The 22519-nt window shown below is 44.3% G+C and overlaps 1 protein-coding gene across 4 annotated transcripts in view; it reads left to right on the top strand.

The window, feature by feature from the left end:
• The window catches only part of NUP153 (nucleoporin 153), a 454031-nt gene that overhangs the window by 384223 nt on the left and 47289 nt on the right, over nucleotides 1–22519 (top strand). For all 4 annotated transcript variants that reach the window (XM_078687970.1, XM_078687971.1, XM_078687973.1 and 1 more), the window contains 5 exons: nucleotides 8201–8335; nucleotides 12833–12931; nucleotides 13102–13189; nucleotides 16985–17104; nucleotides 18722–19342. In XM_078687970.1, the coding sequence (XP_078544096.1) occupies nucleotides 8201–8335; nucleotides 12833–12931; nucleotides 13102–13189; nucleotides 16985–17104; nucleotides 18722–19342 (1063 nt within the window). The remainder of the gene's footprint in view (nucleotides 1–8200; nucleotides 8336–12832; nucleotides 12932–13101; nucleotides 13190–16984; nucleotides 17105–18721; nucleotides 19343–22519) is intronic.

The raw sequence follows: 22519 nt of genomic DNA, 5'->3' as shown, positions 1-22519 counted from the left end.
AAACCGCTCCAATGTTCATGCTTAATCGAGCAGCGTGAGCTACAAGGTTGACTAGACGGGCTTGGAGTTAATTTTATATACGTTTGGGTGTCGATACGGAGAACAAGTCAGGTCCCGGGCCGGCCAGCCAATCACAGCGCGGCCCGGGAATGACATCACGGGGGTGTCCCGGGCCGGCAGCCAATGGCAGCGCGGCCCGGGACAAAGGGGCGGGACTTAAAAAAAGTCCCAGAAACGCCCCCTATTGCGTTTTCACCAGAAAGTGTGATTGACAGCCTCTGTCTCCCAATGGCTAGCCTCAATTTATGGAGCTAGCTAATGAGAGACCGAGGCAGAACCAAAGTCGATATGTAGGATCATGAGGTTTCGCCATGGGCGGAGCAACTGCTACGCAGTTGCAACGCCCAGGGCGAAACCTAAAAACAAGCACATAGAGAGGCAACAAAGCGTATATTTTTCAAAGTGCTTCAACACACTAAAGAAATAAGAGTGTCCTTCATTGATGCCAAGAAAACAATCTCTTTAATACATCCATGATATGTTCTTGATGTGAGATGATCAAATTCAACAGCCACAGAACAGCCAAGGGCTTCCTCAGGGCGTATAGTTAGTTCAGTCCACGATTGTAGTGGTGATCTCTATTGTATCAGGTCAATATGATATAAGCTTCTTGTAAAAGTAACCAATCCGTCAAGGATGAGTATTTTACTGGACGAAATTCAATTGAAAGTTGCACGCTTTACATAGAGCAATTACCAGATGCTTAAAGGCTCCATGTCTTGGAGCGATCTACGTACTTCAGGCAGACGGTGTACGCTGTGATAGGCGGCACCTTTTGCAAGAAATTGCTCCTCTTAAAGGCCCCCATCAGACGCAGAGGCTCAACCAGCCGAAAGCCCAACTTCTAAATCAAAACCATTATAGTGCTGTGAAGTTTGTAATGACAAATTCCCAGCACCATATACTCTTAATAGCATTAGTGCACTTACAATGTCTAAGAATGGGCTTGGACACTGTAGGGGTACAGGGTCATGCACCTGTACCCTCACCATTGGTTTAGTGCACCCAGATAGAGGGTTGGCTGACCTATGCCAGCGCAGTGTGTTGTAGGCATGGCACACTGGGATGTGTGACTCTTCACTTTGTTCTGCACCAAAACACGCAGCCTGCCATGGCAGTGTGTGTTTGTAAAGGTACAGGGCCTCTAAGGGTGGCACAATAAGTGCTGCAGCCCTTAGAGGCCTTCCCTGGCCACAGTGTCCTTGGTACCTGTGGTACCATTTATAAGGGATTGCCCTGTTGCCGAAGAGTGCCAATTGGGTTTTGTTTTCAATGCAGTTTTAGGGAAAGAACATAGGCCTTGGGTATCTGTTTGGCAGGAACCCAGGGCACACTCAATCAAAGCACATCAGCAGTTCAGCAAAAAGTGGGGGCAACCATGCAAAAAGAGGGCACTTTCTTCCACATGCGACTTGTTAAAATCGTTTTCCTGCAAAAATGTATAATGCATCCATGCGATGAAGAGAAAGCCAGTAAACCTGTTCCTCTCCCAGCCTATTGGCAAGCAGGTAAATCTAGAGATTTTGCACTTTAATGATGCCTCTCAAAGGAGGCAGAAAGAATCCCACCTAGGCCTGGTAGACTTTGTCAAACCCTACTGATTTCTTTTTTTTATTTCAGTGATCCTTCATCATTAGATAAGCCCCCTGCAAATCTTTCATTTAATTCTTGTAAAGGGTATCGTTTATGGAGAAGTCATTTTTGTGTTTATTTAGCAATGTTCGACATCATTCTACCTGGCATGCTTTACGATCAATGGTGGTGCGTAGCTATGTAGAAAATAATGCAGAATGATTTGATTATATATCTGTATTTAGGTAAGTGCATTTCTTTGTACAAAATGTATACTACTTGTTTGAAACTGTATAGATATTCTTTAGGTATTTTACTTATTGTTAAAAAAAATATATATATACATTAATGTATGCTTAACATGTAGACAGTAAATGTGCCAACAGGGGAGTTATTTGGCAAAGATAATTGAGTAATTCAGTGATATCCAAAAGTAACATCGTAACTTAATTTGTTCTAGAAAATTAGGGAAAACATAAGAATTTTGAATAAATCTAATCGGCTGTATATGCTTTTTAGCATGTTATATTAAAATTAAACCTATAGAAACTCAAGGGATTCAAAATAAAGATTCTTGCATAGTACATTGACCATGTGTCTGCAACGGAGCATCAGCCTGGAAATTTGACATTTGACAATGTACTGTTATTCCACTATCAATTCAATACAAGAATGTCCATCATGATATTGTAACAATGACATTAGAGTGATGAGTGGTCCTAAGGAGCGATGGTTTGACGTTTCGATTTCCGAAAGTAAATATCCACAAGACCATCTTCAGTACTGTGCTTATGCAAAGATGAACAGAGTACCCCTGTTCGGGTTGGTAAGATGACCAGGCTCCTTAAAGGTAGGAGTCCTTTGGAAGAAGGCTACTAGAGGGATGGGGCTGAGGGATCACCCTTTGGGGAAGTCGCAGATCTGCTTGGGTTTCTAGATGAGTGGTGGGAGACAAATTCTCAGAGATCTTCCTTTGAGTATGAGGCAATCCATTTGTGGGTGTCTCCCTAAGTTCCGATGTGGTTGAATCTGTTGATCAAGATGTGATGGAAGGTGTCAAAAGGAGCCCATGGGTACAGAAGGATGAAGGCTGCTGTGTAGCCGCTGTCTAGGAGGGCCCGGATGTCGTTGATGGCTGTGATTTGCTCGAAATCCAGATTGGAAGGGTTCTAGGATGTTGTGATCCAGGTGTTTGGTGAGCTGCTGGTTGATTCCCTTCTCGAGAACCTTCACTGGAAAGGGGAGCAGCTAAATGGGTCAGCAGTTATTCGGTTCTGCTTGGTCTGCATATAATTTCTTCAGGAGGGGCCTCCTGCGTGTTTCCAGTTCTCAGGGAAGGAGTCCAAGGTGATGGAGGTGTTCAGAACCTTCTTGCGGTCGTTGCCAATAGTCTTGTTTCCGAGTTTGAAGAGATGGTGGGGATAGGGGTCTGTGAGTGCTCCTCTGAATGCACAGAGTTCATGATGGAGATTGTGGCTTAAGTTGTGAGAGGGCCGCGATGGGTAACCATGTGTTCATGGTTAGTGTTTGTGAGTGTGAGCAGGCTGAAGTGACGGGTTGCTGGAGTTTGAAGTTTTCAAAGATGACTGAGATCTTGTTGTGGAAGAAGTCTGCCAGGGTGTCACACAGTTCTTGGGAGAGGGAGATGCAGTTCTTGGATGCTGCAGTGTTGGAGAACTCCATCGTAGTGACTGAGATCTAGCTTTGGTTTATGCTGCCTGCTATGTGGTCTGCTAGAGTGGTCTTCTTGGTTTCTTTCAGGAGGCGGTGGTAACGGTTGAGTGCAGTTTTGAAGTTGGTATAGTGTTAAGTCTCTGCTGATTTGCCACTTCCTTTCAAGTTACTGGCAGTTACGTGCTGGATTTCAGCTCCACGGTGAACTAGCTGGGTCTTCTGGCGGGTCGTTTGGATTTAGCTGGCATTTCGGGGCATTGTGTCTAAGCATTCTGTGATCCACTGGGAAAAGTTCTTCGTGGCCTAGTCTGGGTTGGATGTTGTGTCTAGGAGGTGGGAGTTGAGATTGTTGTTCCACTTGTCTTACGATCTATTTTTCCAGTTTCTGCATGTGGTGCTGGGAGGCATGCTGCCAGTGTTGGTAGGTCCGGACATGGTAAAGTGGACACTGTAGCGTTCAACCAGGTGAGCTGTGAGACGTGATTGTACTTGACTCTGTTACTGGATGTAAAAAATGGGTTAGAGCATGCGTCCTGCGATGTGGATGGGGTCGGTGACAAGTTGTTAGAGGCCGATGCTGCTCAAGCTGTCCAGAAGGCAGTTGTGTTTGTCGCTGAGGTCGTTGAGGTGGAATTTAAGATCCCTTAGGAAGATGTAGTGCTTGGTGTCCTTGGCAATCGGTGCAATGAGGTATAGGATGGCGTCGCAAAAGCTGGGGCATGGTCCTTGTGGTCGGTAGACTAGGGCCCCTCTGGTGTTTCTTTTCGGTTGTGTTGAGTTGGAAGTTGAGATGCTCCATTATCAGGTTAGATTCATCTGGGGAGGTCTTGCAGCAGATAGTGCCCTTTTAGATGACCTTTCCACCTCTGTGTTTGTTGGTTTGGTCCTTGTGTGTTATCTTGTAGCCTTCGTGAGGAAGATGACATCTGGGGTGAGGGAAAAAATCGTGTCCCAGATCTCCGTGGTGCGTTTGGCGTGCAATTGTGCATTGAGTAGAATGCTCTGGAGTTATCATGGCAGTCCCAGTCGGTATGGTGGACATAGTGGTGTTATCTGTGTCTTTGGAGGTGTTGGTAGCTTCGGTGTTGCAGGAGAAGCCGCAGTGCTGGCAGGATATGAGCTGCAGCAGCTTTTGTTGTCGATGCGCCCAGGATCCAGGGCTCGGAGGTCTGTGGTGGTGTAGCTGCAGGCAGAAGAGCAAGGATTCCTGGCGCTGGACATAGACTGGTGCAGATTAGCTTTCCTTCGGCGCTACTCCGGCACGCATCCTTGCTGAGGCCTTCATCTGTTGTCCTTGGAGATGGGAGGGGCTTTCAGGAGGTGGGAAACAGGAAGGGAAGGAGTGCGAAGAAACGGCGGGAGCAGCGCCTAACAAAAACAATGAAAACAATGCAGAACAGAGCGGACAGTTTCAGCAAAATCACACTACAAATGAGGAAAACAGAAAGTTGCACCATAAAATAAAGACTTTTAGTCCGAGTCTAGTTCCCAGCAATCAATACCGTAGCAGCGGGGTAGCAGGCGCACTGACTTTACTCATACACTAGAAAGAAAGGGGAAAAAAACCTTAAACTCCATCCACTGCAATACTTGAAGAATGACAATGACATGAAGAATCTTAACCCCTCTACCCTGCCTCCCCACATCGGCAATCGCCTCCTTCCCCCTTCAGGTACCTCGGATGTTCACTCACTGATAGACCACTACCTTGACTCTATGAATACAATAGTCAATGAAGTCGCCCCACTGCAACTGAAGAGAGTCTCCACCAAAATTTCTAACCCCTGGTATGATGACAGACTCAATGACGACAGGCGTACTATGCGAATGGCAGAGCGCACATGGAGATCGGACCCTTCAGCATTGCACCTCAAAAGGCTTAAGAACAAGAGAAATGCCTACTTCAGGAAAATAAAGCGCACAAAATCGGACTTCTTTAGCCGCCAGTTGGACCAAGCAAAAAACAGGCCAAGAAAGCTATTCGAACTAATCAAGACCCAAACGAAGACACAACCCTTACAATCAAACAGTGCAACAAGCGACACCCCACACTGTGAAGCCTTCTCTGCTTTCTTTAAGCTAAAGACTGACAACATAAGAAATGACCTCATCATGGATGTAAGCCGATTCCCCAGTCACACCAGAATGTCTAACACTCAACCTAAAAACAAGGCAACATGGCTGTACTTCGATACCTACTCGGAAGAAGCAATACACAAACTGCTCTGCACCTTGAAGCCCTCTAATCACCTCACAGACCCTCTACCTGCTAATGCTGTAAAAGACTTCATCCCCTTGCTCCTCCCTCTCTGGACCAAAATCATCAACAGCTCCCTACAACAAGGCCTCATCCCAGACTCCCTTAAGGTGGGGCAAGTCACGCCTATACTCAAGAAACCTACAGCTGATCCGTCTGACCTAAACAATTACCGGCCCATCACCAATATGCCCACCCTGGCCAAACTGCTGGAGAAATGTGTCCAACTCCAACTAACAAAACACATTGATCAATTTGACCTCCTCAACCCTCATCAATCAGGCATCCGAGCGAAACATAGCACAGAAACAGCTATGACACACATAATTGATGACGCCCTCCAAATTCTTGATCGCAATGAGTCCTGCCTCCTCATCCTTCTTGACCTCTCTTTAGCATTTGACACGGTCAAACATGAGAACTTGCTGGAGCTGCTAAGCACTAGAATGGGTCTATCAGGAACTGTTCTCAAATGGTTTTCGTCCTTCCTTCACAACCGATCTCAGAAGTTCAAGATCAACAATGTGCGATCTACACCCGTGCCTGCAGATCTAGGTGTTCCACAAGGATCCTCCCTCTCCCCCACACTGTTCAACCTCGTCATGGAACCGCTCGCCACCCTGCTCCAAGCCTCCAATGTCCAATTCCATATGTACGCCGACGACACACAACTTTACCTAAAGCTACAATCCCCGGAAGATATCAAACATCTGAATTCCACGCTTATCAACACTCAATCTTGGCTGGCCGATAATCACCTCAAACTAAATGCTCTGAAACGGAGTTCCTACTCATCTCACCCCCGGCGAAAATTTCCACCACCCAAGCGTGGCTCAATAACCTGACAGCACTCAATGTCCAACCTACCATCGTGGACTCGGCGAAATCCCTAGGCATCACACTCGACGCCAAGCTCAACATGCAGCAGCACGTTAGCAAAGCCACAAAAGGAGCTAATTTCCAAATCAACACACTGAGGAAAATCAAACCCTTCCTCCCTGCCGAAGACTTCCGAACTGCTGTGCAAGCTTTAGTCATCCCTCGAATAGACTACGGAATTGTGGCCCTCAGCGGACTCCCGCTATCCACAACAGCACCCTTAAGAGCCTCCCTGAACGCTGCCGCGAGACTCATTACCGGCTCAAGAAAACATTCGCATATATCCCCAGACTTAAAGTCCCTAAAATGGCTGCCTTTTGAAGCCAGAATACAGCTAAAAATTGCAGTTATGACACACGCGGCCGTGCACCACAATGCACCCAACTACCTCGCTCAAAAGTTGTCTATATCAGGAGGTTCGAGATCCAATAGAAGTGCTAAAAATCTACTCCTGAAACCCCGTAGATTCCGGAAAGAGAAAACATACAAGCGCTCCTTCTCGGGAATGGCACCCAGGATCTGGAATGCGCTCCCTCCTGAAACCAGGCTTATCTCCTCCACTGCACTCTTCAAGAAAGAGGTGAAAACCATCCTTCTGGCCAAGATCTCCTGAACCTTGTAGGTGCTGGATCAGTGACTCTGCATTGCTCTGTACCACTGTTCACTTTGTCCTTTGGCACTATACTTCTACTTGGTGGGGATACCACTACGTTACGCTCTCACTACCGACCAATATATGTTACACTTGGTTTACTGATTAACTCTCCCGATGCCCCCACTCAGTGTTCTCTCTATACTAGGGCATTGGTATAAGCCATCCACGCACCCAAGGTGTACCTGAACACCTAGGTTGTGGGATCAATGACTTGTGCCGTCCTATATTATTTTGTTTACCTGATTGTATTTTGATATGTTTTATGTACGTTATTATTATCCTACCATGTTTGTGACTATTATACTGCTCCCACTATCTCTGTTCACCCCTACTGCCCTCTCTCCGTGTGAAGCGCTCTGATATCTGTAAGGATCTTGTTCGCGCTATATAAAACTTTGAATAAATAAATAAAATACTACACCTCTCAATATACCATCTACCTCCACACTGACTAATCCCAAACCTCATTCCATTACTTTGATCTCCCAAAGATCCCATCTTGACTCTTACCTTCTCTATCCCTCTTACCCCAAACCTCAGTGTACTACTGTGATAACCCGTATAACCCTTTCTAGACTCTTCCCTCCTTGACCCACTGCAAACCTCATATTACTACGAAGATCTCCAGAATACTTCCTAGACTCTTTCCTCCTGTATCCCTCTTTTTACTCCTACCAAACCTCACCTAACTAATATGATCTTCCAAATACCACTATCTAGACTCTTCGTCCTCTATCCCTCTTTATCCTATTCAGTAACACCAACAGACTCGCATGTGCCCCGCTCAAATTAACAGCTAATATTACCCTATATGAATACTTTAGGTTCCAGAAGGGTGTGCTACTCGTCAAAAAACGCTTCAAACCCTCATCAGGGGTATGAAGCGCTATATAACTAAAATCACATGGTAGAGGTTTGGTATGGATGGCCTCCCAAGTTCTGCAAGTCTTTCTTTTGTGCTCATAATGAGCTACTTTTATGGGGTAAGGAAATGCAGCGAGTTGAATGATTCACTCTAACTTTATTGATTTAGTGGAGCTTAATGGTTCTGAGTGAGCCATCATATTTGCAGTTTTTTGAAATAACAAATGGTCTAATTGCAGGATATGAATGTACCAGAATTGCCCAACATCGCTTTGCCAATCTGCACTGCTGCCTTGCCCACCTTCAGCTTTGGCACTATTCCCATGACAACGTCTTCGCCATCTACTCTTGTTGCAAAACCAGCGCTCAATATGGTAATTGTGCATTTCTTATGGTTGTGTAAAGGCATGTGGTTTATTTGCTGTGCGATCACACTACACATTTGCACACTGCTTTGCCACCTTTTATTACCTTGCTGCCATAGATTTTGCTGTTGTTAAAAATATTGAAAGATGTATTAGAAGAAATTAGTATATCATTACTTCAGACTAAACGTTCTCAAAAACACTCCAGAGTTGAGCAATCCATATTGCCAACAGTATGACGTACAATTATGCAGCTCTAAGTGTTAGTGGGGGGATGTGTGTTGGAGGTGGGAGATTGTAATCACACGTACATTTTCGAAATTTTGCAGTAGTTAATTGGCAGCACATCACATCACTGTGTTCCACTTTAGACACGAGGTTTAGTAAGTGAATTGCACTGGATTATTCTTGTTTTTAATGGTGGCCTGTTTAAAGGTGCTTTAACTTTCCCACGTTTTATTGTTTATCTGGTCAAATACAGGTTTTATAATCTTCCGTCAGAAAAGATCTGGACTTTGGTTCTAAAATAGAGCTTCTAGTCTAGCTGGTCCTGGGCACCTTGGGGCACTCGGCCTCTTAGCTGCATGCATTTCCAGTGTGATTCTTGGACGTTTTTGTAGAGGTTGTCATCCACCAATCCTTCCAGAACACATGACACGTTCTAGAATCAAAGCTTTTCCTTTTCTTTCTTGGCAGTAATTAATGTAAATTGTTATTCCCTTACTGTACTCCTGACACGTTTGGCTCAGTTCATTATTCTTGATAGGAATGCCGGTCATTCCTTTCTGGGGAAAAGAGCTGACTGGGAATACTGCCAATGTTGTGCTTCCCACTACTCCTGTCATGGGGAAAACTGTCCTGTTGTGGCCCTGTGCCCAGAACCATTATGCCCACAGATTTCTTCCGGCAAGAGCTTGAGTTCATTTGGTGGGCGTGGAAGGTACTTCATTGGTATGTTAACACCTGCCATCCTCTGTATCATCCCATACAGTTGAAAATACTGGATCATATCTCTGTACCATAGGAAAACACCGAAGATCCTATTTTCTCTTCCAATGCATTAAGTCCAAAATATGCAAGGGACTTTACAAGAGTAAAATGAACTTTCCAAGTGTGCTCAGCTTTCAAATCTTTACCGGATCATCTTTGTAGCACCCTAATGAATACTGATACCTCCTCAATTAACTGTGTGCTGTTACTCATTCATGACCATTCCACCAGGCCTTAATTTGAGCCAGCGGTTTCCGGTGCTCAGCATTGGCACTTAATCACCAACACCGATGCTTACCATGAGCACCAGTTAAGGACGCATTCATTTTTGGGGAGATTAGGTGATTTTCCCAGAATCACAGATGTTAAGCCGAGGCTGGAACCTCCCCAGCTCCGAAAGTCAGCAGCTCTGGCCATTACGTCACAACCTCTACTCGCATTCAGGGTTAGTTGTTGATTCTGTTTTAGGCGGTGCAAACAGGAGAAATGGGCTGGTGCAAGCTGGCGACTTATGAGAGCCCCAGCACCGTTTTTCTTTTTAACAAGTTAACCACTGCATTTCACACTTGTTCAGAAAACATCCACGTTGCACGCTCCTTTCTAACTAATTGTTAGAAACGGTGAGCCTTAAAATGTATTTAAGGTATTTAGTAAAGCAACATGTCAACCATAGCACCTCAAGATATCACATTTTTGATGAGTGCTATTTTAAAGTTGTAGGAAAGTGCCCCTTTTTTACATGCTCACCCCCACTTTTTGCCTTTAATTTGATGCCGTTTTGACAGAAATGCACGGTGTTCCTGCTGTACATGTCCCCAGTGCCAGATCTCTTTCTCTAAAACTGCACAGTTGTTCCCCCCCCCCCCAATTGTCAATACCTATAGAACCCCCTGTAAGTCCGTAGTAAATTGTACCCGTGGTACTAGGGCAGGGAGGATAAAGAGGGTCCCTCGGGTATTGTGCCTCCCTAAGAGACCCCTCAGCACACTCATGCAAACTGCCATTGCAGGCTGCATGACATGGTGCAGAGAAAAATGAAGACACAGCATTTCAGACCTCCTTTGTGCCAAGACAGGGTGCATTATATTACATGTGAGGACATATCTGCACGAGCAGATATCCCCCTGTGATGCCCACGTTGATGTTTGGACATTGCCAGTGATCAGGGAATCCATCTTGAGTATATGTACTGGGCACTGGTAATTACGAATTCCCGAGCTACATGATTGCTTCACTGAAACCAATGATATTTGGTAGCAAACTTGCATATTAATAAGCTCACACTGATTCCTCTCCCCTAAAAACCTATCGACTACTAGTGTACTGGCTGACTGGTCCTGACCAGACTGCAACCACAGACTCGTTTCTGAACCCCAGGAGGTGAGAGCCCGCTCTGAGGTCCGAAACAATACCTGTTCTGGGCAGATGTGTTGTCACCTCCTCCAGAACAGTATGGCTAAGTAATCGGCATATCATATCAGGATGCTTCATAGACCCTTGCCGCCTTTGATATGCAACCCCTGGTTTCCGCCAGACTTGGGAGATGCCCCATGCCTGAGGCCCATTCCGCACCAGGACATGCAGGAAAATTAGCTAGTTTTGACAAGTTCCTTATCAGGGTGTTGCCACCCCTAAGGTGGGCTACCTGATGTGAACACGAAAGCAAGAGTTCCACCAGCTTGGTTTTTGGTGGAATTCGGCTCAATAGGTCAGGGATTGAGTGTTTAGAGCACCACTGATGCAAGGACCTTAGATTTCAATGGATCCAGAAGAGGAGGGCAAAGAAGATCCCCAAGAGACCGAGAACTGAAGACTGCTGTCGATGTTTGGCTTCGAACCCTGCCTGCAACAGTTTCGACAATTGTGACCGAGTGACTTGTCCTGCAGCTGAGCAACTACTCAGAACGCCGGTAGACTGCCAGCACTTTGAAAATTGGCAGCAATCTCCCTTGAAGTCGAGGAGCTACTCTCTTGCAGTGCGCAGTCGCTGAAGAAAGTCTGGTTTACCATGCTCCTGCTCCATGGCCAGACCGACGCAGGAGCCCCCCTCCCCTCCCAAGAAGAGGTACCTGCTCTCCTGAAGGTCAGATCTGTCCCCCAACCAATTGTGAGGACACAAGGACCAACTCGAGCTGCACACCACCAATAACCGGGGTACCAGACCTGGTTAAGTCGAGTATGAACTCAAACAACACTGAGACAGAGGAGCCATCAAGGGACGTTGGCACTACAGAGACCCGCTTCCAGAGAGGCCCTGCTGTCCTGATTTTGCACCCTCAACTGGCGAGTCTGACAACCGCAAGGTCCTTTGAAGCGCAGCGACCAGCTGACCTATCTCCTCTGAACCCGAGTGCCCTAGCCCGGGTACCAACGAACTGGCTGTGCCCCCCTTGCTCCCATCCTCCTGGACTTGTTGGGTTGCTTTTCAAAATTCCCTTTTCTCTGATGGTTTACTTTTGTGCATCTGTCCCGCCTTTCAGTACTTGGTTTCCTCCCAGCGGACATTACCAATTGATTCTTTTCGTTGGCCAGCTGTGGCCATCTCTTGACTACTTGCTGGCACACCCTTTACCCATCCAGTCATGCGCAAATGCAGCATCCATCTATCTTGGTATCGGCAGGGGGAATATTTAGGCCCTTTTCTACAGGCCACTGGCCTGCCGAAGAACGTCATGAGATCCGGTGGGTGTGTTCAAAGTCCTCGATAGCCCCTTTACGGACTACTGCATGCCTCGCAGCGCATGCGCTGCCCATGCTCGATCTAAAAATGACTATTGGATGTTTGGCAAGGCTCCACAGCTAAGTTGAAGGCTTTCATAATATATACGTCTATGGTAGTTTCTTCCCTGCCAGGACTGATTTTTACTGAATGCTGGGGATTATTCCCACAATTACTTTATGGTTTAACTGTTTATTGAAAAGGTTTTTGCCTACACAGCCCACCAGCATATCCAGAGATACTTGTAGGGCAGCTGAACACCTAACACCTGGTTTAACTGTTTATTGAAAAGGTTTTTGCCTACACAGCCCACCAGCATATCCAGAGATACTTGTAGGGCAGCTGAACACCTAACACCTAACAGCTATCCAGAAGCTGAAATAAAGTCCATGTACTCTACCATTAGGAAAGTCAGAACAAGGTGGAAGTCCACTTCAAGCACAGAGGGTTCATCCGTATGTGGCATCGTTAATCGTTCCATTGCCAGGCTCCAGATCCTGTAAAACCATTCTAAGGATATGCGTATTAATTCCTTGCATGCTGCTGTAGATTTTGTACTGAGGAGGAAATGTTCACATGTTTTACTGGTTTTGGTTTAAAGAATGAATACATCTTTGACGTTATTGTTGGATTATACATGGTGTCTGAGGCAATAGAAAAACAGTCAAAGCTAGGCCTGTTACTAATTTGCAAGTCATTGAGTAATACTTTATTTTGCATCTTTTCTTCTTTTTTGCTGAACGAAACTGCTTAAAAAAGGCATCACTGACGTTTGTTTTGCTTTTAACATTCTGCAGGTGCCGCCAACTAGTTCGTTAAATAGTAGTCCTGTGTTCACATTCTCTTCTCCAATTATGAAGTCTAAAGAGACAGAGGCGCCACCTCTGGGTTCACCTGTAAGTATTTGACCATACCACTTGTTCAGTACATGAAAAGCTTTTTTGTATTGACATTTCCAAACTGATTTAGAAAAGAACATGTGTATCGTGTTTTTTCACTAAGATATTATTTTATCTGCACTACTGCACTGCTCTCTTCACTGCTGTTTTTTTTTTCACCTTCACAGATTGGCTTCACGTTTAGTATTCCTAGTGTGAAATCTGCAGATCCGTCCATCGCACTAAAGAAACCTGCATCAATGATAGTTAGCCCAGGTAGGTGGCATTTCCTAACTGAAGAATATGCAGATTTTAATTGTGTAATTACAAAGTTGATAGCTTTATGGGCTTTTTTTGTTGTTGTTATCCATTGCTTTTCCATTCAGAGAGTTTGCATTGCATAAAATGCCAGTGTCTTTAAATGACCTTTTGAGAACCTGCCAGAGTTGCGGCCTGTTTATTGTAAAGGAGCACTTAGTCTAACATGTAAAGCCTGATCCTAAACTTAATTACTGAAGCTGGCACTTCATGACTTTAAGGCGCTTTGGCACTGTACTTTGTCACACTCCCCAGGCAACATGGCCTTATTGTTTGCTTTTAGAAGCAGTGTGATGCCCCTACAGGTGTCATTCTAGTATTGCTGGTGCGGATTCCATACTTTTTTGCGTTCTCGCTACAAACCGCATTGTAGGTAATAATCCACCGAGTCCAGCCTTGCTCAGGAATAGATGGCTTTCAAGTCGGTCTCAGTTGCTTTGTTCTTATTGGTGTTTTGATCACTTTCTACGTTTGACCCATCAGTAGTTTTATCATTCTGTGGACATCGCCAGGACGCAGGTGTGTTGGTAGTCCTCTTTCTGTGGACGCGCGCTTCCCAAGGCTCACAGTGCAGCTTTAACTTTACCCCTCATCATTCCAGACCACATTGAGTGCAGTGGCACTATTTCATTCTTGTAAAATTCCTTAACACTGATGCTTTCTGAACCTCATCAATATTGTATGTCCTTTTGTGCTGAGCTCGATTATGCAAATCTTTTTTGCACCAGTTCATTTCTGTGAGCACCCTGGCAAAACTAACCCACACATGTGAAAAGTAGGTATAATGTGACCATGGGCTGCAGATATCACCTGTTCGCGCACTATGCTCATTGTTTTACATCCAGAGCTTTGGTCTGCTCCCCATAAAGATTTATAGGCAACATGGCAGGAAAATGATACAAGCTTTTAACTGGGTGTAATTTATTTTTCAAGGTCATATCTCAGGTATCAAAATATGCCAGACGGTCTTGGAAGAGTGTACAGTGCCCACAATATCAGAGCACCTTAGAAAAATTACTCTTGTGATCTGTGTTCAAAGAGTACGTACAGTTATGATTCGTTGATATGAACTTGGTCAAATTTGGAGTTTCTATAACCTGCAAGGAAGGCGAAAACGCCTGGACACACCCACATTAAAAAAGATATACCCACCTGTAATGTTAATTAAATAATTGTGGCAAACCTTAAATTGATTAGTCTATAGGCACATGAATCCCAGTTCTTTTTAGTACCCAGTACTTAACCTTGGAAGAATACAAGTGTGAGCAGGCCGTGGGGGGGTTTATTCCTTTCAGTTAACTGCCTAGCTGTTTGAGCGGTGGGGAGGGTTGTCCACTGGGCAGTACTCACACCATTACAGGAAAACAGACTGGGGCACACTTAGGTGTATTATTGTGTTCGAGGCATATGGGCTGCAGATGGTACATTTATGAATAGATCGCCATCTGGTGTTGGGCTCGGATGATTGCACTTTGTTTTTCTTCTGGAGAAGTCTTTGTCGTCATAGGTGACTCCTCCTCTCGGTGTTAGTGCGCATGGGCATCGGCTCCATCCTTAGATTGTTTTTTTCCGCCATCGGGTTCGGATGAGGATCGAAGCGCTCCGGACCGACTTCAACAAAGAAGGTTATAACCGGCGCGTATTCCTTTCCAAATCGACGGTATCGTTATCGAACGCGACTTCACCCCATACCGACGCGATTCGAAGGACGACGACTACGAGAAACTCGACGTAGTCCAGCCCGGGGTCCATGGAAAGGACCCAATTCAAAAAATGTCCAACGTGTGGTGCTAAGTTCCCACACAAGGACCTACACGAAGTGTGCAACCTCTGCTTGTCCCCTGAACACGAATCCAGGGACTGTGAGGCCTGTGCAGCGTTCTCGTCAAAGTCGACGATTAGAAACCGTCGAGCCCGAAGACACGAGGTATCGAGAATGCAGTCACAAGCAATCCCGGAGCTGTTCGAGGACCAGCACCCAGAAGAGGAGGAAGAAGAGGCCGACGAGGCGGGGTCAGAAGCGGACGAGTCCGACGTCGAGGAAATCGACGTCCAACAAACCGTGAGTGACGACGTCCCTTTACCGAAAAACAGACCCCGCACGGTGTCGACCCCGCCCTCGAGCCCGGTCAGACAACCGAAAAAAGTTTCCAACGCCCCGCCTTCGAGCCCGGCAACGAAACCGAAACACTCGGTCCCCCATCATAGTGGTTCCGGTTCCGATAAACCAACCACATCGACACCGAAGCACCAGGTCAAGGAAAGCTCGAAGTCGAAGCAGTCCATGTCGACACCGAAGCACGCTTCGGCGCCGAAAACACCCTCGACACCGGGGACATCTTCAATGCAAATGGAGGGCTACAGTTTACACTTTCCGGGACGCTTCAGTGTGTTTGTTACCTACAATGTAACAGATCTGGAATCCTCTCCCAAATATCAGTTTATGAGCACACACTTCCACATGCTCAACCGCTCAGGCCGCATTGTGTGTATGTATCCCCTTGCTCAAAGTATCTGTAAGACTACCTGCAAGGCTGTATGTAGCACATGCATGGCTATGTAATACTCATTGTGGAGCACACTATTGTGCATCATTGTCCTCTCCTGACCATAGCACTCTCGGGGCCTCATGCCAAATGTATACACTTCTTCTGAATCCGGTTCTCCTACTTTATTTTTTGAGGGAAGATCCCAGCTAACCACATTACCAAGGACATTTGATTATGGCCTCCAAAATAAATCAGTCCTCCCAATTCAGCCCCTCATGAGCAACAACAATGAACATGAAAGTGCTGGAAAAAAATAAAGAAAATTGCATTTGCTGTCTCTTCTGTATACATTTTTACACTAAATGTATTGTGAGTAGCAGACATAATTTCCCCTAGCTGCTGGTGTATAGGTGGTTGGAGCAAGGAAGCGCAGACCAGCACATCCGTCTGTACAGCCCTCAGACCACAGAGTTGAATATCTGGCAAAAACAGCTTTCTAGACAGTTAGACAAGCGAGGCAAGATCGTGTGAGAATATTCTAAAACTTTTTTGTTAACAAAATAACAGTTTGTGCTTTATTCGTTAATTCTTTATAGTGCTGCAAAGTACAAACATATCAAAGTAAATATGTACAAAACTGAAAATATCCCATTCGTCACGTCCTCTATAACTTTGAGGTACCAGTACACCTTAACGCACACTTTCGTCCTGACAGGCTTGAAATGGGTGCCCAAATAGTTCACGCCCACATAAGCTTTCATCTCATAAAGATTTTATTGATCTGTGCAGTAAATGTTTAGTAGTAAACATTGGGTGCATTAGCTCTGTGTTAAGATTGTATAATCTAGCCATAAATATGCAATACAAACATTGGCAATGCCATTCGGTCTCGCTTGTATGCTAGGGTGAGACTGATTAGCATTGACAGTGTTTGTTAGCTCATTCAATGCATTTAAGATGGGCGGACAAACCACGCACACAGAGTCTACATCCTTTCTGTTTGGAATTACATATAGTCAATGGTGCATTTCTTCAGTCAGCTTTAAGTTAACTAGTGCCAGTCTTGTACTGGCACATCTACTCTTGTAATGTGGGAGCATTTTCTACCCATTACCATGGTATTCCATCAACCAGTAAAGAGTTGTATCTCTGTTTTTGTATGGTAGTGTCATTTAGATAGTAAGAAGTGACTTTAGAATTTTGGTACAGTTGAAAAATCCTACCTATTTTAAATTTCTTTAACCATGTTTTTGTTTCTTTTCAGCTAAGGATGCTGTATTTAATAGTACTAGTAGTAAGAAGGACGAGGAGCAATCCGAGGGCCCGTTTAAACCTGCAAAAACCTTAAAGGAAGGGAGTGTGCTGGATATTCTAAGGAGCCCTGGTAAATATTTACATAAACAAAGGAACATTTGCCTAATGTTATGTTTAGTGGTTGCAGTGAAGACTATAAATCATGGATACACACTTCACTTATTTGTTTCAATTTTAATATATTTGTAGTGTTAGTTTGCAGCTCTTTGGCTTCTTTGAGTTAAAACATTGATTCTGCATTGTTAAATCAACTTCTGGTAGTAATTTTATCATTTGCTTACGAATTTATAAAACGAAAATGTAATCCTCTGCTAAGTGTATTCCCATGCAACATTTCCTCTTAGTTTATGAAGCAGGCGATAATGCACAATTTATTACACCCTTGCGTTGCCCAAACAACCTGTTGAAACATATTAAGGAAATTCTTTTAAATAAGCTTCAGTTGTCGCCTTCAATCCAAAAAATCTTTACGGTCTGAATTTCCCATTGGAACCTCCTGTAGAACCTCCCCAACGGATCGTGATGTCTTTTGGCAGCAATGTACTTACATGGTTGAGGGGGGAAACGTGCCATGGATACCAACCCCCTTTAAACTATTTCATGATGCAATTATGTTGCACCATGTTCGAAATAATTTGCAATAATGTTGGCCTGATCTCGTCTTAAAAAATCCAGATTTTTAGTAAATATGTTGGGGCTCTTTGAACTTCACCAGGCCTTTGCTTCGACTCCCATGGGTCTGGTCCTGTAATGGGGTTGTTTAGGGTTAAATAAAATCACACCTCTAAATTGTGGCCCTTTTACATTCGCAAGGTACATTTTTTGAAGTACTCTGCTCTAAGCACTGGAGAGCTGTCCTCATAGGCTGGCCTCTATGGGTCCCTGCAAGGCTCTTCGGGCACTGCTTAAAGGTCATGTAAATTGTGATATATGCTTCTGATTGGGAGTGTGTTCTCATGCCAGCATCAGGCAGCTTTCCTTCCTTGTGGCAGAATGTAAACGCTTAACACCCACAGACTAGAGACCTATTTTCAGCCTCAGATGTGTCAAATTTGTTTTGCCCTTTTATACTTAGATTTGTTGAGGCAAACCTGCAGAAACCTGGATGTTCCTTATATCCAAAAACCCAGTCTATAAAAACATGAATCCTTTAACAATGAAGAAAAGATATTTTTTTTTTTACTGTTTTGAGAGAAAAAAACGTTTAATTTCCTGGTTAAACTTATTGAATTATTTGCTAGCTTTCATTGGCATATCAGGCCAGTTAATATGGCCACTTCTGTATACACTGCAACTTTTGTTTCCCATAGTTGCTATGTCATAGGACGAACACATGGATTTTAAAAACCTGTTAGTCATGCTAATGACTCTCATTCAGAGACATACGTAATATTAGTTCTTCTCTTTGCAGAGCTGACCTACCACTCTGCTTAGCGTTAACTTGGTAGTTTAGGAATTTCACAGTGAATAATCAGTGAGTAAATGCCTTCATGCCTTAATTAGCTTTTGTATGCATTGGGATTTGTATTTGCTTCCTAACTTGGTTTGTGCAAATGACTAAAGTTGTATTAATATATTCATAAAACTGGTTGTCCCAAAATGTTCTACTTGGAATCATTTTAAGCAACCAATCCTTGATATGTGCATGACTTGTATTTTAACATTGATTTTTCTGGCTTTACTGCAGGGTTTGCTTCCCCTAAAACCTCAGCCACGTCATCTTCATTACCTGTGACAAACACTTTGACTCTCACGAGACCTGGAATAAGCACTTTTTCCACTGGTGGAATGACATTTGGTGAAACCTCTAAACAGGACACACTTTGGCAGTGTGATGCCTGCCTTGTACAAAACAAGTTCACAGAAAACAAGTGCAAAGCTTGCTCAGCTGCTAAAGCTTCTACACTAGATAATGCCAAGCAAACTGTGACCTTGACTTCCAGCAGCACAACAAAAACCACACCAGCGACAATAGGAACATCTGGGTTTGGAGACAAATTTAAACCAGCGGCTGGGGCTTGGGATTGTGACACGTGTTTGGTACAGAACAAACCAGAAACGACTAAATGTGTGGCCTGTGAAACACCAAAGCCTGGGACTGGTGTGAAGCCTGCCCTAACATTGCCAGCACACACCAAGGCTTTAGCTGCAGTGACTTCTTCATCCAGCAGCTTCCCTCCACCCACAAACCTGGTGGGGTTTGGAGACAAATTCAAAAGGCCCCCAGGTTCTTGGGACTGTACTGTGTGCCTTGTGCAGAATAAGGCTGAAGATAGCAAGTGTGTATCCTGTCTTTCCCAAAAGCCAGGTAAACCTGTCTCTTGTGATCTTTTCTTTGTCCTATTATTGTTTCTTTGGTAAATGCATGTGCCGTTTGATGGTCTCAAATAAGTGGGTGTAAAGGCCCAAACCATGTATGAAGTTATCACAGGCCAAGAATGATTTCCACCTTCAGCATGGTAAACACATTGAATATTTTTTTTACATATCTGTATCAGTGGTTGATATAGGCGCGATCCTTTATGTTGATGGTTTTTTCCTTTGTGCGAGGCATCTTTTATATTAATGGAATGCTTCTTCGAACTAGTGGGTGTTGTGGCATGCAGAGGTGATCTTATATTTTTGGCCTTGTTAGGGTTTTCTAATTTAAAATGTATTGCATGTTGCCGCATTTGAAGGAAAGTGCCTAGTTACTCAATTTCCTACACGTTTCCTTTGGAACGAAAGAATTGAAAATATTTTTTATTCATTATTTTTGTGGTTACTTAGAAAAGTCTTTGTCTTTAGACGAGCATCAGTTAAAAAAAATCTTCTAAAGGTATTCTGGGATCCTTGACACAGTCTGAAATACTTAGTTTCTGGTCTACAAAGCCTTTAATTGGGGGTGGCGAGCTGAGGGGGTGGGGGTTAAAATGTGCGGCTCTGAGGGCCACATTGACTGGTTGCCCACTGCTGACTACATACTGCCAAAACTATTTGAATGATAATGGAGTCCCCACAAATAACTTGATACTATTAATTGTTGATAGTGGATGTGCAAATAGAATTTTGTGAAGGGTTAAAAACAACATTTTAAGGGCTTGGAGAAGGGGCCTCACCCTAACAGATTATGAAGAAATATATATATATTCCACTCCCAATATGTTAATGGTAAAATAATGCTGTCTGGTGGAATTTAAAGCTCATTTGACAAGGTTGTAAAATTGCCTTTTTTAGCATGTTGAATCAACATTAGGCGAAATATAAGGCTTAAAAAAATCACCTATTAATTGGGGAGTCTCCCATTTCCCATATACCTCGCCTGCTCTGATTACCTAACAGTATGCATAGCCTCCGCACAGTCCTAGAGTTTTTAAATATTCTGTTAGATCACCCCAAAATTCTTTTGCTCTGTGCCAGGCTCATTTGCTTTGTGCTGTTTGGTCCTAATGTGACCTTTTTATATCTGTCTTAGTGGCTCACTTGTCTGGAATGTTTATTGCTGCCAGTCCTTTAAAATTCACACAGAGCAGGTTTTGGCCTCATTCAGAGGAGTATTACTATTTCACCGTATATTATTGGCTCGTTGATGTATGTTTGCCTTCCAGTAAGAGCTCTGATTAAAATGTATGAGGGGCTTTTATATCTGAAAAGAACACTGCCATCATGCTGCTTGTTACATTGTTCTTTATTTCTTATGCATTTTATGCAGAAAGTAATCCTTTATTTACTGTATTTCAGAATTAGCAAAGCCAGTAGGACACAGGTTGGCTTGATAAACCAGCATATGTTCACGTAAGCAGCATTTGTTAAGCTGTGTTCAGATCTCTTGACACTTTAATGCCTTAAGTGCTGAGGCTGCCCCCCTCCACATGCTAAGCCCTTACTTTGGGTCTGACCTGGATACAGCGTTCGCTGTCTCCACAGCCGCTCGTGTTTTCCGAAAAAATACATACATAGGCTTTTGGTCCACCACCTTAATCCATGAATATGTTCAAACGCCATCTACATTTTGCTTCAGCACACCACAGCCTACAGTATTGGGGTAAGGAGTCTGTCCACTTCAGCTACCTGTATCCAATTACACATAGTGCCCGGGCGGAAAGGCATTTGCGCCCTGGTGCACATGTAGCGCCAGTGCTACCTTCAGAGGGTATTCCCTCATTTGCATGGGAGGGTATAGACCCCAGCAAATAAGGGAATAATTTTGCCTCTGCGCCAGCACCACATTGCTATCATAGAGGCAAACATGCACCGTGTACCGAAAGTGCTCCACAAAAAGGTGGCACACTGTCAGTGCACCCCTTGAGGTCAGTCCTCTGGAACGCAGTAAAGCATGTCCTAAGGACTCATAGACATTCCCTGCAGCTGGGTGCAGTCACTCACTGCACCCGCCTGTAGGGGGAATCGCTAACCCCTGATTAAAGTGCAAGTGGGTTGCCGCCTGCACCTAGGAAGATGGAGTATCTTTGAAGCAGCCGCTCTGTATTTCACTGAGCTAGTTCGAGGCTGCCCTCGGTGTAGCGCATTCATTGTAATAGAGCACGGTCCCAATTTGTGCCTGGTGCACCTGTGTGAAGTACATTGTGGTGCAATCAAGGACAGTGCACCCTATATATGATATTAACCCTGCTCTTTTCACTAAATGATAGCAGATTCCTCTTGCACATGTATAGGCCCACCTAGAAAGTAGTCTGTCACTGCCAGGCTGGTAGGCCAATGTTTGTTTCACTTAATTTAGAGAGTAATTTGTCACAAATGTGCTACTACTGTCTCCGCGTATCTCACTGAAAAAATGGAACCCCGCTTATCGCCCACAAGAGGAAAGTCTCCCAAAACTCAACAAGGAAACCAAGTTTTTCCTTTCAAATTATGTTTTTCAATGATAAAATCTTGTGTATTTGGGCACGAGCACGACTGGTATCCAGGGATACCTACAAGCCTCTGATGTTGCTCGAAACTAGACCCCAAGGAGAGCCTAGGGTGGTGTGAGTTGTGCAAATCCCTCATGCCCTGCAATTGTCAACCTTAAGCTAAATTCAGACTTTTCTCACATTTGTTTAGGAAAGCTCCATAATCTGCAGGCATCCACAACATTCCTACCACCCAGCCTTCCAATACTTCTGATTACAAAAAACGTGCCCCACTTGTGTGGCTTGGCCTATCGCCCACTGCAGGAACGGTTTCAAACTGCGACTATTTGAAGTCTGTGCAGTATGAATGTGGTTTTTGCTTGGTGATTGATTTGTTTCATTATTGTTTTAGGCAGTAGGCCCACCCATACATGTGAGATATGGTTTTCATCAGGAGAAGTATGGAAAGGCAGGTTGGTAAGACTTTAGTCATTTTTTGTATGTTAGTGAGCTTCTCTGTCACAAAGGTGTGAAATTTGAATATTCACCCATACTGTGAAAATTGCATTGCAGTCTAGTTAAGAAACCCTGCAACATTGGCTTCTCTAGGTGCAGGCTGAGCCTGGGACAAATACTCTAGTAACACCTCATTG

Source organism: Lissotriton helveticus, chromosome 4_1 (genome assembly GCF_964261635.1).
Source record: "Lissotriton helveticus chromosome 4_1, aLisHel1.1, whole genome shotgun sequence".
Lineage (NCBI taxonomy): Eukaryota > Metazoa > Chordata > Amphibia > Caudata > Salamandridae > Lissotriton > Lissotriton helveticus.
This window is presented reverse-complemented; position numbering and strand designations above follow the sequence as displayed.